Raw genomic sequence first — 15,575 nt, forward strand, 5'->3', positions numbered from 1 at the left:
TTTTCATTCGAAAGAATTGCGTGCAAATACTTACGATTCTATAGATAAAAACAAACAATAAAAAAAAAGACAAATAAATATCAGCTGATTTAAAAAATACTATGATAAATATCTAATAATAATAATTACATAAATATGAGTACATGGCATTGACGTATTATATAAAATTAAAAAGATGAGTGATCAAATATAATTATTAAATATACTATAAAAGAAGGGAATAACGTAAAAATAAAACAACATTGCCATATTACAAATGTAAATGTAATAAAATTTTTTTAAAATAATAGAAAAAAAATGGAACAATATAAAAACAATTTTTAACAAAATTATTAACACAAATATACAAGTTGAAACTTGGGTAAATAAAATAAATAAAATAAGAAAATAAAACGTAAAGAATAACAATTTTAGAAAGGGTGTTTTATAAAGGTAGGAGTAAAAAATAAAAAAGATAAAAGATAAAAATAAAATAAAAAAACCTTAAAAAAAGAATGGGTAATCCTCCCTGTTCACCTCCCTCTCAACTCTCCTACCCACCGATCACGAACACACATCTACATTGACAATTAATCGATGTATTCACACAGAGGTGTGTAGCTCTCAATAAATATAAAGACAGGAGTGGTAGCCTGGCAGACTATTAGTCTTTCTCTCGATCTCGTGACCGGTTCGCAGCACTTTCCATGTGTCCTCTCTTCGAAAAGGGATCGTAAATTCGTGTGAGATTTAATCGGTAGGATCGTTGTTGTTGTTGTTTTTGATATTGGTGCTGAGACAGAGACAGAGACGTTTTCGGTTGGATAAAAAACCACGTGCTGTTTATTTTGTTTTGTTTTGTTTACTTGTCAAACCTGCTGCGGCTAACACATTCACACATACATTTTTGATTTTCCTACGGTTCTGTTCGTTTGGTTCTATTTTGTTTCTTTTTTTAAGTATATATTTGTTCTTTTTTTTTTTTTTTATAAACGTGAGAGAAAATTGGATCATATCGAATATGCCATCGATATTAAGAAAAAATCTTAACCAGTTTACCCGGTTACTCGGTATCCTCGTTCCTGTTATCTTATCCTTCAACATGGTACGAGCTAATTGCACGGGAAAGAAGATGCTACGTAAGTAAATGTACATTTTTCTCTTTGATCGATATTTTATAATGAAATTATTATTTCTTTTTTTTTTTTTTTTAAGAAGAAAAATTCAAAGAATATGAAGCTTCCATTGAGAGAGAGAGATTGAAAAAAAGTTGATTAACAGGAATGTTTACTTTGATGATATGATTATGCCCGACGATGTTAGATTGATTAAAAGAATATTGGATTATCCGTGTGATGGTGGTGGTAGTTGTTTTGAAATATTATAACGTGTTAGATTAAATTTTATCAATAGAATCGATATTTTATGCATTGAATTTTCAACGTTTAGGAATATAATTTCAATACTTTACAAAAAAAAAAAAAATGTCAACAAATTTTCTTAGTTATCTTAAAAGAAATTCTAATTAAAAATTAAATAACACGTAGACCATTAAAATAGAGTATTTCTATTAAGTTTTCAAAATTATTTAAAAAAAAAAAAAAAAAAGCAAGGGGGGAAGACGTAAAGTTCTAAGTGAGAAAGTGATAGATAATAAAATGCAAACTTTGTGTAGATAATGATAATTATCATCTAGGATTAAAATCGTTCTTAATTAAATAAAAGTGTGGCGATGACACGACGAGTAATGGTTAAGGTAGTACCGCTTTGTTTTCCTTTCGTCGATTAATAACCACCTGTTCTAAACGTCCACCTACGTACGCTCAACACAAATTCATGTACATGTATTCATACACAGTAACACACATATACAAGAACAGAGAGAATGAGAGGAACAGAGAAAGATACATTTATACATATGAATGATACACTACGTTTGATGCACATGCATATATGCATGTACAACATATGTATGCGTGTATATGTGTGTATGTTTGTATATATATGATGTGTCGAGAGTATAAACGACTGTTCGCAACAATCTCTTTTCTTTCTCTGGTCGGACAGACAACGTATAAATCAAATTAATGCACTCGTTATGTTCCCGTAACCAACAACTGTCTGAAACGTCAATTTCTTTTTTCTTAGCGGAAATGAGAAGGGCTTGGCCAGTATGTAACCGATTCGATTCTCTTCGATCCATCGTACTAACCCACTCATACACATAAACACATAGATTCACACATACTATTTCTGTTTCATCCCGTTTATCGTGGATCACACCTAAATGGACTGCGTGTGACGAGGTCTGTATTAACTAAAGCGACTATGACGAGTTTCCTATTCGATTCTACCTTATTCAAAGTTTACACACTCTCCCTCTTCTCTTCTCTATTTATGGTTGTTTCATTCCTTCACATCCATTCCTTGTTTCCAAAGGATTGACTCGTATTGATTGTTAAAGAATCAATAACTCGACATTGATCTCACAGCATGCGATTCTCATAGGTATTTTACATATGTGTGTATTTACATAAATCATTGTTAATTAATAATCAAATATAATTTATAGAATTTTATGTTTTTAATTTTAATAATTTTGATTTTAATTTTTTTAAATCATAATTCAAATATAAACTTTGATGGAATATTAAAATGAACATTAATTATCTCGAAATAGTTTGGCATATAGGTAATTTGTCTAACGTATCGTTAATTAATTTATATTCGAAGTAGATATACATATATATAGAGAGAGAGGGAGAGAGAGAGAGATCACTCCAGTCGTATCGTAGAAATGTCGATTCTGAATATCGATTAAAGGTGTAAATTTAACTCGGAAGTAAACTATCTATCGCGAGTACTTCCGATAGGTTAAAAAGAAAAATTATTTAAAAACTTTTAGCGGTAAAGTGGTAAAGAATAAGTGGCAAGTTTCGAATAATCAATCTAATCAATAAAATAAAATAGAATTCATCATAGTAATAATAAAAATAATCTAATTGTGAGATAAAATTAATGAAAAAAATTATTATTAATAATAAAAGATAATTCGACATTTTTTTGTCTTCAAAAATTAATGATCTTATTAATGACTTTTTTCTGAACACTTTTTGATATTTATATTTTTTTTGGAAAGTATTTTCGAATTAATAGTTTAACAAATATGAGGATACGACTTTTGGGAAAAGTTGAAACGAGCAGCCATAGTGCGGAAAATGTATAATCGTCGATAATTACAGAAAATCCAATTATCCGTCACGGTTACGTAGATGTTATGTAGACCTATCATGTGTGTTGGTATGTCTGTATATTGCAAAATTTCATCATCCGTTAGTAAACTCATATGCACGTATAGATGCATCGACCTGACATTGTTGTAAATACCTGTGAAATACCTTCGAGAACCGCAACATATAGAAAGCTTTTGGAAACTATCAAATTTGGAAAAGCAATCTTTTAAGGTATTATAACAAAATTTCAAAGAAAAACTAACATAATACTACGAATGAATGAAGTTATATACGATATTATTATGTCAATTATGAAATGAGATATATATATATTTGTTAAATGGATTCACAATTGATCTGTTTAAAAAAAAATAAAACAAAGATATTATTATCGTAAGAAAGATCAATCGCGTTGAAATGTGAATAGTTGAACTTATGATTGGGAAAAGAAAAGAAAAGGAAATGAATCTTGTTCATAAAAAAAGGGGTTGAGAAAAAGTACGGTTAAACTGGATCTGAGAAAAAGTTTTCTGAAAAAGTGGAGCAATCTGTAAAGAAGAACGATGAAGAATAAGGAAGGAAGGAAGGAAGGAAGGAAGGAAGGAAGGAAAGAAAAAAAAATACCAGGTGGTACAGAATTGAGTATAAAAGTAAGAAAGAAAACTAGAGAAAGGAATAAAAATATATATAGAAAGAGAAAGAAAGAAAGAGATGAATATTTCGAGATAGTACCAAAGGCAAAAGTGTAATTAAATAATATTACACTATCGTACAATCTCTTTACAAACTCGAATAAAAAAATTGCTAAAGAATGTACATCAATATAATATTAAAATACATTTAATTATTTTATGAATGTAGAACTTTTGTAATAAGATAAAATCTAAGAATTACTTTTTAATTTTTATCTATAATAAAAAGAAAAAGTCAAAGGAAAATGAAATAGAAAATAATGATTTTAACGAGGAAAAGGACAAAGTAGAATAACAGGCTTGTATGTTCTTGCCATGTGGGTGGGTTCAAGTAAATGGACAAGTTTTAAAACCCTTAATCCTCCAATCCTTGTTACTGGGTATCACTCGACAAAGAGAAAGATAGAGAAAGAAAGAGAAACGAAGATGAAAGAGAAACAGGAAAGGAAAGGAAGGAGTAAAGTTTACAGTGGTGGTTGGTGCGGTTAAGCCGCTGTCAAAGTACCCCTGGTTCACTTTAACGTTCGTTCGTGTGCCTTGTTAAGGGTGTTTACACCGAATGTTAATGCGCTACTTACTGCAAAACTACCCTCAAATAACCTGTGTGAAAATCTAATCTGTGTTTCTCCCTTCTTACTTTTTTTCCCCTCTTTTTTTCTGAAAATTTGATTTTAGGTTCCGGTAGAATATCATGCGAAGAAAAACAAATTATATTGGACGAACATAATCGTTTGAGGCAACTGGTGGCACTGGGACAAATTCACGGCCAACCTGGGGCGGCTAATATGATGGAAATGGTATGTAAGTAGGTGTAAACGTGAAATAGAATAATCTATATACATCCATGTAGTATATGTAACGTGTATACATGTGGGAGATAAATAATTTACATAACTTTGAAATTATGCGATACATGAAAAATTTAATTTTTAAACAATTTGCTTACCATTAATATTATAGTTTGCACTAACTATATACTTAAATGCTATACTCTATCTGCGTTATACTGTTTTTAATCAAAACTTTAAGAAAATCGATCTGAGTTTTTAATGGTAAATAAATGACATAGTAAGTTTTTATTTTTATTTTTCTTCTTCTTTTAGTTATGGGACGACGAGTTGGCAGACGTGGCACAAAAATGGGCAGATAATTGTGCAGAAGTACACGATAATTATAGAAACGTTCGTAAGTAAAAAAACGACATCAATTTAAAAGAAAAAAAAAGAAAGAAAAAACAGAATAAAATGAAAACAGTATAAACTTTCGTAACTATCTAATAATAAAATAAAATATATGTTAGATGATGTAATACTCTTCGAAGATAAATACGATTAAACGTTAGACGAGCAGCTTATGTTATTAACCAATAGTATACACATTACACATACGTATGGTTCAGTGTCGAGAACCTTAATGGCATTTCGATCGATCGATTAGACGACGATGATTGATTTCTCAGGCAGATTCGCGGTGGGTCAGAACATAGCACGAACTTGGACTACGAGACCCCCGGGACCTTACGATAGCGAACCCAATTGGAGACGACAAATTTCGGGATGGTTCAACGAGGTACAACACTACCACACTGGATACAGTAAGACTACTGGACACTATACGCAGGTTATTACGAAATTGGACAGTCTAACTCTCGAATAAGTACTTGTCGAAACTCTCTCATCAATATATACATATACATATATATATATATCACGTTAGCCTAACTAATATTCCAAACTATTAAGATTCAATTTTACGTATCAAAGATTTGAAACTTCAACGATCTATCTTCTATTTCGATTAAAATGAAAGAGAAAGCTTAGAGATGTTACATCGATGTTGACCTAAACGCGAATGACTAAGTTTTCTGTTTATAAATCATTTATAAGCATCTAACTATTTTTATTTACATATGTTTTTATTTTAATTTATCAGTTAGATGTCCTGTTATTATCGTTTTACGTTAGTTTATTTTTGAATTTTTAAATGTTTATTTATTTTTATATACTTTATAATATTTCATTTTATTTAATTTTACGTTTATTAATTTTGGGCAGTTGGTTTGGAGCGATACTTTTCTCATAGGCTGTGGATATTCATTCTATTATGATCCAGCTAAAGGATACACTAAAAACTACGTTTGCAATTATGGACCGAGGTGAGTAGCAAGATTAAAAGCTCACAATATAAATTTATAACACGTTAAAGTAGATAAATGGGAGAGGATTAATTAATATATCAATAATTATCAATAAAATTATCGTGTTTCATTGAACTCGTTATCGTTAAACTCTATTTCAAATTTATCCCGTTTCTAAAATCGTTTAAAAATATTTCACGATGTTAAAAAAAATCAAAAACATATTTTGTTTCTTACTTTTTATAGAAATATTATTTTCGAATAAAATACAAAAATAAAAAAATAAAAATATAATTTACAATAGTCTTAATGATTCAGAGTAACAAGAGAATAATCAATTTGTTAAAACAATCATTATTTTAATCATTGAATAATTAAGTATCCTTACTTTCATTTTCTAGCGGGAACATCATTGGTTACCAGCCCTATCAATCGGGACAACCTGCATGTAGTAATTACGGAATGATTTATTCTAATCGATATTCTGGTCTCTGTTGTAAGTACATGTAACCAACTCATTATAAAAAGATCTAATTAGGTTAATTAATCAATATACAGTATGGTAGTATAAAACGTTAAAATCCTCTCGTAAAAGATTAGAGAAACAGTCATGTTTTTCATTTATTAAATGAACGGTAATATTAAAAATAAATTTCTATTTCTTTTTAATAATCTAATTACGATCTATATTATAATTAAATTTTATATTAAAATTATAAATTCAACGAGATGAATTTCTAACGTTAATGTTTTTTTCTTTGTTCACAGCACGAGGAAATTATTATCACCTAGGTGCATTATGTGCTTACGGCTAATCACAAATGATAACATATTCATCGAAAACACGATACTCGATTGTTAATTGAATGGAAAAGTAATTATATATATACATATATAATACGAGTCGCTGTTATTGGATATGCATTTGATACTTGAGTAACGCATGCCTAAATGCTACTCAAACAAACTTACAAGGAAAAATAACGATCGTCCCCGCTCTGATTTTGTTAAATCTGAAATAGAAATATGTTAATAAATTAAACATTTTGTTAAAAAACATATTGAAAATCTTTTGTAAGCCTGTGAAAATAATCAATATTATAATTATTATGGACTTTTAAATATATATATTTCATATATAGTGTTTATATGTGTGCCTTCAGAAATGCATTTATAGAAATATATAAAGTGGAGAATAATAAAAAAGGTTTGATGTTAACTCCAACGAAGATCACCTGCAACAAAAAGAAAACTATATTAATAATACAATCAAGTGATATGAAGTAGCCTAACATATGAATCGTCCAATTCGTAGATGCACTTTTTAATTATATTCTATATTTATTTTTATCAAATATCTATCTACCATAGCAATGAAGTTAAATATAAAAGAAGTTATTTTACATTTAGAAAAAATAAAAAAAAATAAAAAAGTAAAAGTACAAATATTAAGTTACCAGAGAAAATAATATCGATTAATTATTAAGACTAATAATTTAAAACTGTATTATATATAGAAGAAAAAATTACAAATTTAATAAAATACGATCACAGTTAAAAATCTTAAAGGCAAAAAAAAAAAGAAAAGAAAAGAGAGATTACTTTAATATTTACTGAACGTTATTTAAGCTTCAAAATGTAATAAAAAGGAAATTTAAATTTTTTGACTCTAAATAAACACATGTGCATCTTTTTGACGATATAGACACAAGTTTGGTGTCCCAAGGAGATGGAATGATCCATCATCTCCACTTACAACTAAAAATTAATGACGAGCAAACAAGTAAACGATAAAATATAAAATATGACTAGAGAGCCATTCTCTAAAGGTTCGAACTTGCTGTTGAACCTTTGAAAATAACTCAATAGCCTCAGTAGTTGCCCTCTTGAGCCACAATTAAGTGGGGGCCTCTTCGGCATTAAGCCTCTTCTTTCTTCATTCCATGAAAACTGCATTTGGACATTTCCTACGTGCGAGCAAGATAAGATCTTTCATACTAATGTTACAAATGAACTCGTATTTTGTTACAATACTAATTCTCAATTATTGAAAAAATTAATTTACATTTCGCGTTCACTTTTCTAGCTCGTGGACCATCAATGAACTTAGAGTTCATTGACCATACACGAGAATATTTAATTGAATGTCCAAGCAGATAATAATTTCCCTCGATGACCTAATAACACTTCGCACTTTTAACGTTGAGTAATAAAATCGAATTGAAATAAGTAGTGCAGTAAATGTAATGCATTTTCTTGCAATACCTTCATTTCATTAATTCTTTATGTTTAGTAATATCAAATATTTGTAGCTGTAAGACGAAATCGCGATAGTGCGTAGTGCTAATCCTGAAATACTTAAAACTAAGTATCAAATGCATCAAAGAATTTGCGAATTGAATTCGATTCTATCTCGTTCGAGATAAAATCGAAGTAGAAATGAATCTTTCAAATGGTTGCAAATACCTTTGAATCATGATACATAATAAAGATCACAGAATAGTCACAAAATAAATTAACAAATCAAGCATAATATAGAATGAGATGATAAAATTTTGTAACAATTCTGTATAAACCAGGAGGCGGAATTTCCACTCCGGAGTGGAAGCAAAAAGTCTAATGCCTTTCCTGGATCCTACCTACTTAAAATTAAAGTTTTCACATTCATTCAGAGAAGTATGCTACCTGCCTGCCTATTATCCATATTTTTACCCATTTTAAGAAAAACCATACATACCCACCCACTCACTCCACGGTTCTCACACATACCACCAGGGTGCAAAAGCCTAAACTAGAGAGCATGCCCCGGGGCACCTCCGACACCCTAGTTCAACCACGTTTTCTAAACTTATATGCTAATGGGTATACGTACGTGTTGCTGTAATCGACTGCCAAGGCTAATGATTATTGCATAAAAAACTAAAGCAAAAATACAAGTATACACTAGTAGATTTATATGCATACTAGTAATATACAAGTATATCAAAGTTTCCACAAATAAATGCAGTAACTCTACTATACAAACGATTATCAAAAAAATTAGAAATATTTAATATAAATATAAGAATGAAGATAGATATGTAGAAGTAATGCTTTAAGTATTTAATGATGTATTAAATGAATAAAAAATATCGCGAAACGATGTACAATACACACTACCTAATACGCACACACAGGTGTAAAGTACATCGTGCAATCACTAGCACAATAACAGCCGCCAATAGGGGAAACAACTAAAACTAAACCCACGCTAACTGTTTCTCACCCATACGTGTAACACCTGGGCACACGCATAGATGAGAACGCAGAAAGTATGGGGGGAGAAACGGGAGATTAGTATATTAGAAGCTGAAAATCCTGATCTAAAAAATATGATTAACACATATATAAATATATCAAAAGATTTTAATAAAAATTCATCTAAACGGGCTAAGGACTCTACAAGTCATTTGGTGAATAATGACTTAAACAAGCGAATGAAAAAAAAAGTTACCCCATATGAAACAATTATAGTTTCGAGGTAAGGATGTATTAAAAGACTCTACAATAATGATGGATATTTTTTGCAAACCTCGGACGATTCTTTCATTAAATGGCTGTTCTAATGAAAGAACTGGGCTTTGAGCCACCACTTAATTGCCAGAATCTATCCGTTCGCGAATTTGGTTTGTCTTCTTGCTCATTTATTAACAATATCGAAGTATATATTATTTATTTAATATCAATAGATTATTCTCGATTAGATAAACTATGTACGAAGCAATGCATGTAAGACATTTATTACATACTTTTCTGGACGAAAACGAGTAAATTAATGCTCAATTTCATCACTATTGACCACGAACAAAACACGTAATAAAAAAGAGAGTGCATTTATTAATTGCATTATTAATTAAATGAATTTAACCGATGAGACAAGAAAACCTATCCTAAACTAATAATAAAACATACAATAAAATATACAATTTTCATGAGTAACTCCTAAAAAGGAATTACTCATGTGCTCGTCAATAATTTATTTAAATAATTACAACCAGTAACTCGTGCCGATTTGGACCTTTCATCCTCGGCATGATTGAGCACTGGAGGGACTTTAAATAAAAACTCACGGTTTAAGAAGTTCTGCGATGGCTCCAAAACACTCCTACTTCGCAGCAAGTATTGTATCACCAAAAGTCCATCGAAGATTCATCAAAGATCCATCGAAGAATTCATTCAACATCTTTGAAAGGAAGAGAATCCATGGTTTTATCTGTAAAATAAAATAGAAAAAATGATAAGTTATCTGGAATATTATCCAAAATCATGTTAAAATAAAATCGAATAAAAATGAATACTTACAATGCATTCCAATGGGACGAAGCTCAATGGCATCACGGTGATGCACACCTCGCGTGAATCTAATAACGCGGTATAAACGAAAATAAGAAACTATAGATGAGTTTCTTATCGCGAATCCGAAATTTTATTATACGACGAACAACACTGACTCTAATTCGCGTTTGATTTTAACTTATTACTCGCCCGATCACTGATTCTAAACTGCACTAATTCAAAGACTGCATTGCTCGCAGTCAAATGCAAGAACAAAAATTTCACTCCCGGTCACTTCACATGGGCCATTCGTGCACGATTGCAATCTGAAACTGAAATAAAAAACAATACTATTAATATCATTACTATTACAGAAAATCATTAAAATTTGTAAGGAATTATTTAATAAGAAAATATACTCACTTTAAATCTTTATTGATGAAGGCACAATAGGTCTCCTATCCTTAGGATAATGATGACAATGCACAAATAATGACTATAAAACTGCATTACATGCAATTAATTCAATTAACACTAGATTTATGAACTGAGAAAATTTGATTCATTTCAAACATTTTTTCTACACATAATATATATATATATATATATATATATATATATATATATATATATATATATATATATAAAATAGAAATATTATTATTTTTTAAATATATGGTAATTTGTAATGCTGTAATATACATAAATATTAATTCCTTTCCTCTACCTACTTTTTCATTTAAATAATGTTTGTAATTTCTTAAAAAATAGTGAACAAATCTAGTGTTAAACGAATTTCTAAATGAATTTAATTAATAAAATGTGAATACCATTCCAACGATGATCTGAAACACAAATAAAAACAAAATAATATAAATTGTTGTTATATAAAAATTATTATAATTATTGAGAAAATGTTTAATATAAAAATTGACTTACGTTTTTTCTTCATTGATGAATGCACGATGGGTCTCCTACCCTTAGGATGACGATGAGCACATGTTTAAACCGAATAAAAGAAACTTGCGAGTTTCTTAACCGAGCAAACGAAACTTTAACATGCGACGATCAACACTGAATTTACTTGTCGACTTTTTTATATTTTATTTTAACACGATGCAACACACGAAAACCTCATTGCCTACGCGCTCGATTGCAATGATTTTCTGAAACATAACAAGAAAAAGAACAATTAATATCATTGTTGTAATAAAAATCAATTGAAATTATCATAAAAATGTTTGATAGTAAAATATACTTACTTTTAGTCTTCGTTGATGACTGCAGGATGGGTATCCTACCCTTAGGATGACGATGTATAAAATAAAATTAAATAAAAAGTCTGAAAAGCTGAAACATACTAAAAACTATATTACAATATTTCCTGTAAATCATTCCTGAAGGCAGGGCACACATTAAAACCCTTGAATATTTTTGATAAAATATTCAATGGTAAATAGAAAGAAATAATTTAATAATCTATGAGAGTTGACATAATTAAAAGTTAAAGTTATTAAATATTTGTGAAATTGAACAAAGTATGCAACTATTTGCTTGAAATATTACATATCAAGTATGTAATGTTAGTATAAATATTAATTAAAAATCTTTAAAGTTGTCTAAATAAAACAGTAATTGTATCAGCAAACTCAATTAAGAGTAACATAAAAAATAAACCAGATTTTATACCATTCAATGCAATGAAATACTTTTTAAACTATTAAAATTAAAAAGATAACGTTAGAAATAAAATAATTAAATAATTTAATACGCTTTATTTTCGTAGATGTTGTCTCGTTGAAAGATAGAAAGCTAATAGGAAGTACGTTACTACGTAACCTTAGTAGAGGAGATTTTGGGAGTGTCGAACGTTCGGCTATTATACCTGTGTTATCGGTTGTTTACGTTTTGTCGTCGGAAATTCAACGAAGAAAATTCCTCGAGAAATTCCTGGAAATAAAAATACCCATTTATAATAACTTATATGTCGAGTGTATTGTTTTCTTATTCTTCTTCTCTCTCTCTCACTCCTTCTCTCTCACTCTTACTGTAGTATTTCTATATGCTTATATGCTTATATTTAAGAAAAATAATGCTCACCTCGCCGTATATGGAGAAGATAAAAAAAGTTGCCACAAGGTTAAAATATTAGTGAATTCGTGTTATAACTCTTCCCATGTTAAGAAAACTAAAAGAAAGTAAAATATGAAAACACATATAAAAATTATGCATGTAATATGCATTTGATATATAACATTCGTTATATATCATTTAATATATAACAGGAAGGTGTACATTAAAATAATAATTGAAACAATTACCTGAAATTAACGGGATAACAAAATCCGCTGCAACAAGTATACAGATGACAAAATAAAAAAATTCGAAAGATTCGCCATATTGATGTGCATAAAACAGGCGCGTTAAACTGGCGCGAAAATAATGCATGCGCGAAAATGATGCGCAGTAGATCTTCTTTCCATCTATAATAAAGACAAATTTCGAATGATTAAAAATACGATATAGGACCACAAAAATTGTCAAAATATACTTAAAAAATCAAAATTGATCCTTACATCCTTTATATATTATAATAGGAAGATGTAAATCTTACAAAATATCTTTTAATTACCTGATCTTAACGGGACGATGACACTCCGATGTGTTCTCCACGAAAGACGCCATGAAACTGAAGAATTCGGACGAAAGCTTGGCTGTGATTGGCTAATTCCTTTTTTTGAACATGAAAAGGGTCCTCACAGCTTCTTACACGGACAGAATCTGACCTTCTTTATGACCACGCTGGTCAAACTACATATGATAATTTATTTATTAAATAAATTAAAAATCATTTCTATTTTTCTAATAAATGTACACGTAACTTAAAAATATTCTAAAAATAATGAATAGAATAAAAACAATGTAGACATTAAGAGATCTTTGTCGTTTTGCAAAAAAGAACAAAATCGTATAGAAGAGAATTATCGATAGAAAAATGTCTAATATGAAATGCAGCATATGAAAGAATAAATTCCCAAAATCTGTATCGATAAAGAATCCTCAAAATTGAAATACTTTCAAAGATGCATAATTGTTTTAAAAATATTTACAATAACGTTTATACACGATTCACACACGAAGATTATTCCACATGATTTTCTATGCTATAAGATACTACATTCTCTTTATTCTATTCATTATTTTTAGAATAATCATAAGTAACAAGTAACAATTTAATTTGTAATCGAAAAAAGAAACATAAATTTATAAAATATAAAAATTACTTTCTATTTAATGTACCTTAAATCCTATGAAATGTTTAAACCAATGTATATGCATAGAAACAATCTGAAATGTAATTACAGTATATTAGCATAATAAAATAATTGTTAATTAAAGAATGAGAGTTTCTATTTTTATTGAAAAACTCATTACCTATTATCTATGTACCTTTCTCTTCCAAATTCACCTTTTAACTGAGGCATTTTCCTCTGTGAAAATGCTTTTATTCAATGTTGTCTATATGACTGTTTGAATGTTGTGGATGTTGGAAATGATTATAATATCCCAAATATTAAGATTATTATAAATTAAAACTAAGCAACTGTATCATTTTTTCCTTTCTATGGTAATTATTTTAGGGCTTTTATGCAATTATGACATCTAGTTTTACATTGTCCTGTAAAAAAGTAGAGTGTATTAGAATGATAAAATAATTCTTAAATAATTAATATAAGTGCATATTGTTATCTAAAAACTCATTACATATGATCAATGTACCTTCTTTCTCGAGATTCACCGTTAGACAGAGACATTTTCTTCTAAAAAATAGTTTTTTTTTAATGTTGATTAGGTTATTTTTCAAATGTTGCTCATTTATGCAACCCAAAAACATTCAAAATAAAGAGAAATTTAGACTATAACTCTCTAAATTTTACACTTTTTTCACTGATACTTTATACACTTTAACTTGTAAATATAAAAATAATGAATAGAATAAAAAAAGAATGCATAATAAAAACATTATCTCATTGCATTAGAGAAAATAATCCTATAGAAGAGAAACTTTGTCAAAGAAATTTGTGAAACAATTGACAATCGTTCAGTTGCCAACAGTACAAAAGTTTCTAAAACCTCTATAGATACAGTAAAAATTCGCCTTCATGATAGGGATTTATTTTTATACAGATGGCTAGTGATGGAATGTCAATTGTTTTACAAATTTCTTTGACAATGTTTCTCTTCTACACAATTGCTTTCTCGAATGCCATGAGATAATGTTAACATTTTGCATTTTTTTTACTCTATTCATTATTTTTTTAATGATTACCAGTTACATGTGCATTTAATAGACATAGTAATTACATAAAAGTGATAAGAATGTAAAAATTAGAGAGTTATAATGTGAATCTCAGTTTAATTGGAATGATTTTTGTGTTGCATACATGGACAACATTCGAAAAATAACATAACCAACATTGAATAAAAGCATTTTCACAGAGGAAAATGCCTCAGTTAAAAGGTGAATTTGGAAGAGAAAGGTACATAGATAATAGGTAATGAGTTTTTCAATAAAAATAGAAACTCTCATTCTTTAATTAACAATTATTTTATTATGCTAATATACTGTAATTACATTTCAGATTGTTTCTATGCATATACATTGGTTTAAACATTTCATAGGATTTAAGGTACATTAAATAGAAAGTAATTTTTATATTTTATAAATTTATGTTTCTTTTTTCGATTACAAATTAAATTGTTACTTGTTACTTATGATTATTCTAAAAATAATGAATAGAATAAAGAGAATGTAGTATCTTATAGCATAGAAAATCATGTGGAATAATCTTCGTGTGTGAATCGTGTATAAACGTTATTGTAAATATTTTTAAAACAATTATGCATCTTTGAAAGTATTTCAATTTTGAGGATTCTTTATCGATACAGATTTTGGGAATTTATTCTTTCATATGCTGCATTTCATATTAGACATTTTTCTATCGATAATTCTCTTCTATACGATTTTGTTCTTTTTTGCAAAACGACAAAGATCTCTTAATGTCTACATTGTTTTTATTCTATTCATTATTTTTAGAATATTTTTAAGTTACGTGTACATTTATTTAAAAAATAGAAATGATTTTTAATTTATTTAATAAATAAATTATCATATGTAGTTTGACCAGCGTGGTCATAAAGAAGGTCAGATTCTGTCCG

At 28.7% G+C, this 15,575-nt stretch overlaps 1 protein-coding gene and 1 long non-coding RNA gene across 5 annotated transcripts; one reads left to right on the forward strand and one right to left on the reverse strand.

Annotated features, from left to right (window-relative positions):
• The first annotated feature begins 422 nt into the window (after window positions 1-422).
• LOC107072519 (venom allergen 5) lies at window positions 423-8,702 on the forward strand. Its single transcript, XM_015332519.2, has 7 exons — window positions 423-1,118; window positions 4,580-4,701; window positions 5,008-5,089; window positions 5,364-5,524; window positions 5,959-6,059; window positions 6,443-6,537; window positions 6,810-8,702. Exons 1-7 carry the CDS (start codon window positions 1,001-1,003, stop codon window positions 6,854-6,856), a joined length of 726 nt encoding a protein of 241 aa, XP_015188005.1. The 5' UTR covers window positions 423-1,000; the 3' UTR covers window positions 6,857-8,702.
• Window positions 7,017-14,341, reverse strand: LOC149031181 (uncharacterized). Of its 4 annotated transcripts, XR_016177862.1 has the most exons (7): window positions 14,136-14,341; window positions 13,791-14,034; window positions 13,656-13,703; window positions 12,988-13,166; window positions 12,677-12,838; window positions 12,456-12,543; window positions 10,988-12,305 (listed from the first exon to the last, which is right to left on the reverse strand). It is a non-coding gene; the product is annotated as an uncharacterized LOC149031181 (long non-coding RNA). The 4 variants fall into 4 exon arrangements; XR_016177866.1 differs by lacking the exons at window positions 13,656-13,703; window positions 13,791-14,034; window positions 14,136-14,341 and adding an exon at window positions 7,017-7,054 and having other exon boundaries at window positions 12,241-12,305; window positions 12,988-13,632; XR_016177863.1 differs by lacking the exons at window positions 13,656-13,703; window positions 13,791-14,034; window positions 14,136-14,341 and having other exon boundaries at window positions 10,988-11,521; window positions 11,618-12,305; window positions 12,988-13,632.
• Between the last annotated feature and the right edge of the window lie 1,234 nt (window positions 14,342-15,575).

The sequence above is a fragment of the Polistes dominula genome, unplaced genomic scaffold (genome assembly GCF_049000335.1).
Source record: "Polistes dominula isolate Pdom_NZ unplaced genomic scaffold, Pdom_raw_medaka contig_25, whole genome shotgun sequence".
Classification (NCBI taxonomy): domain Eukaryota; kingdom Metazoa; phylum Arthropoda; class Insecta; order Hymenoptera; family Vespidae; genus Polistes; species Polistes dominula.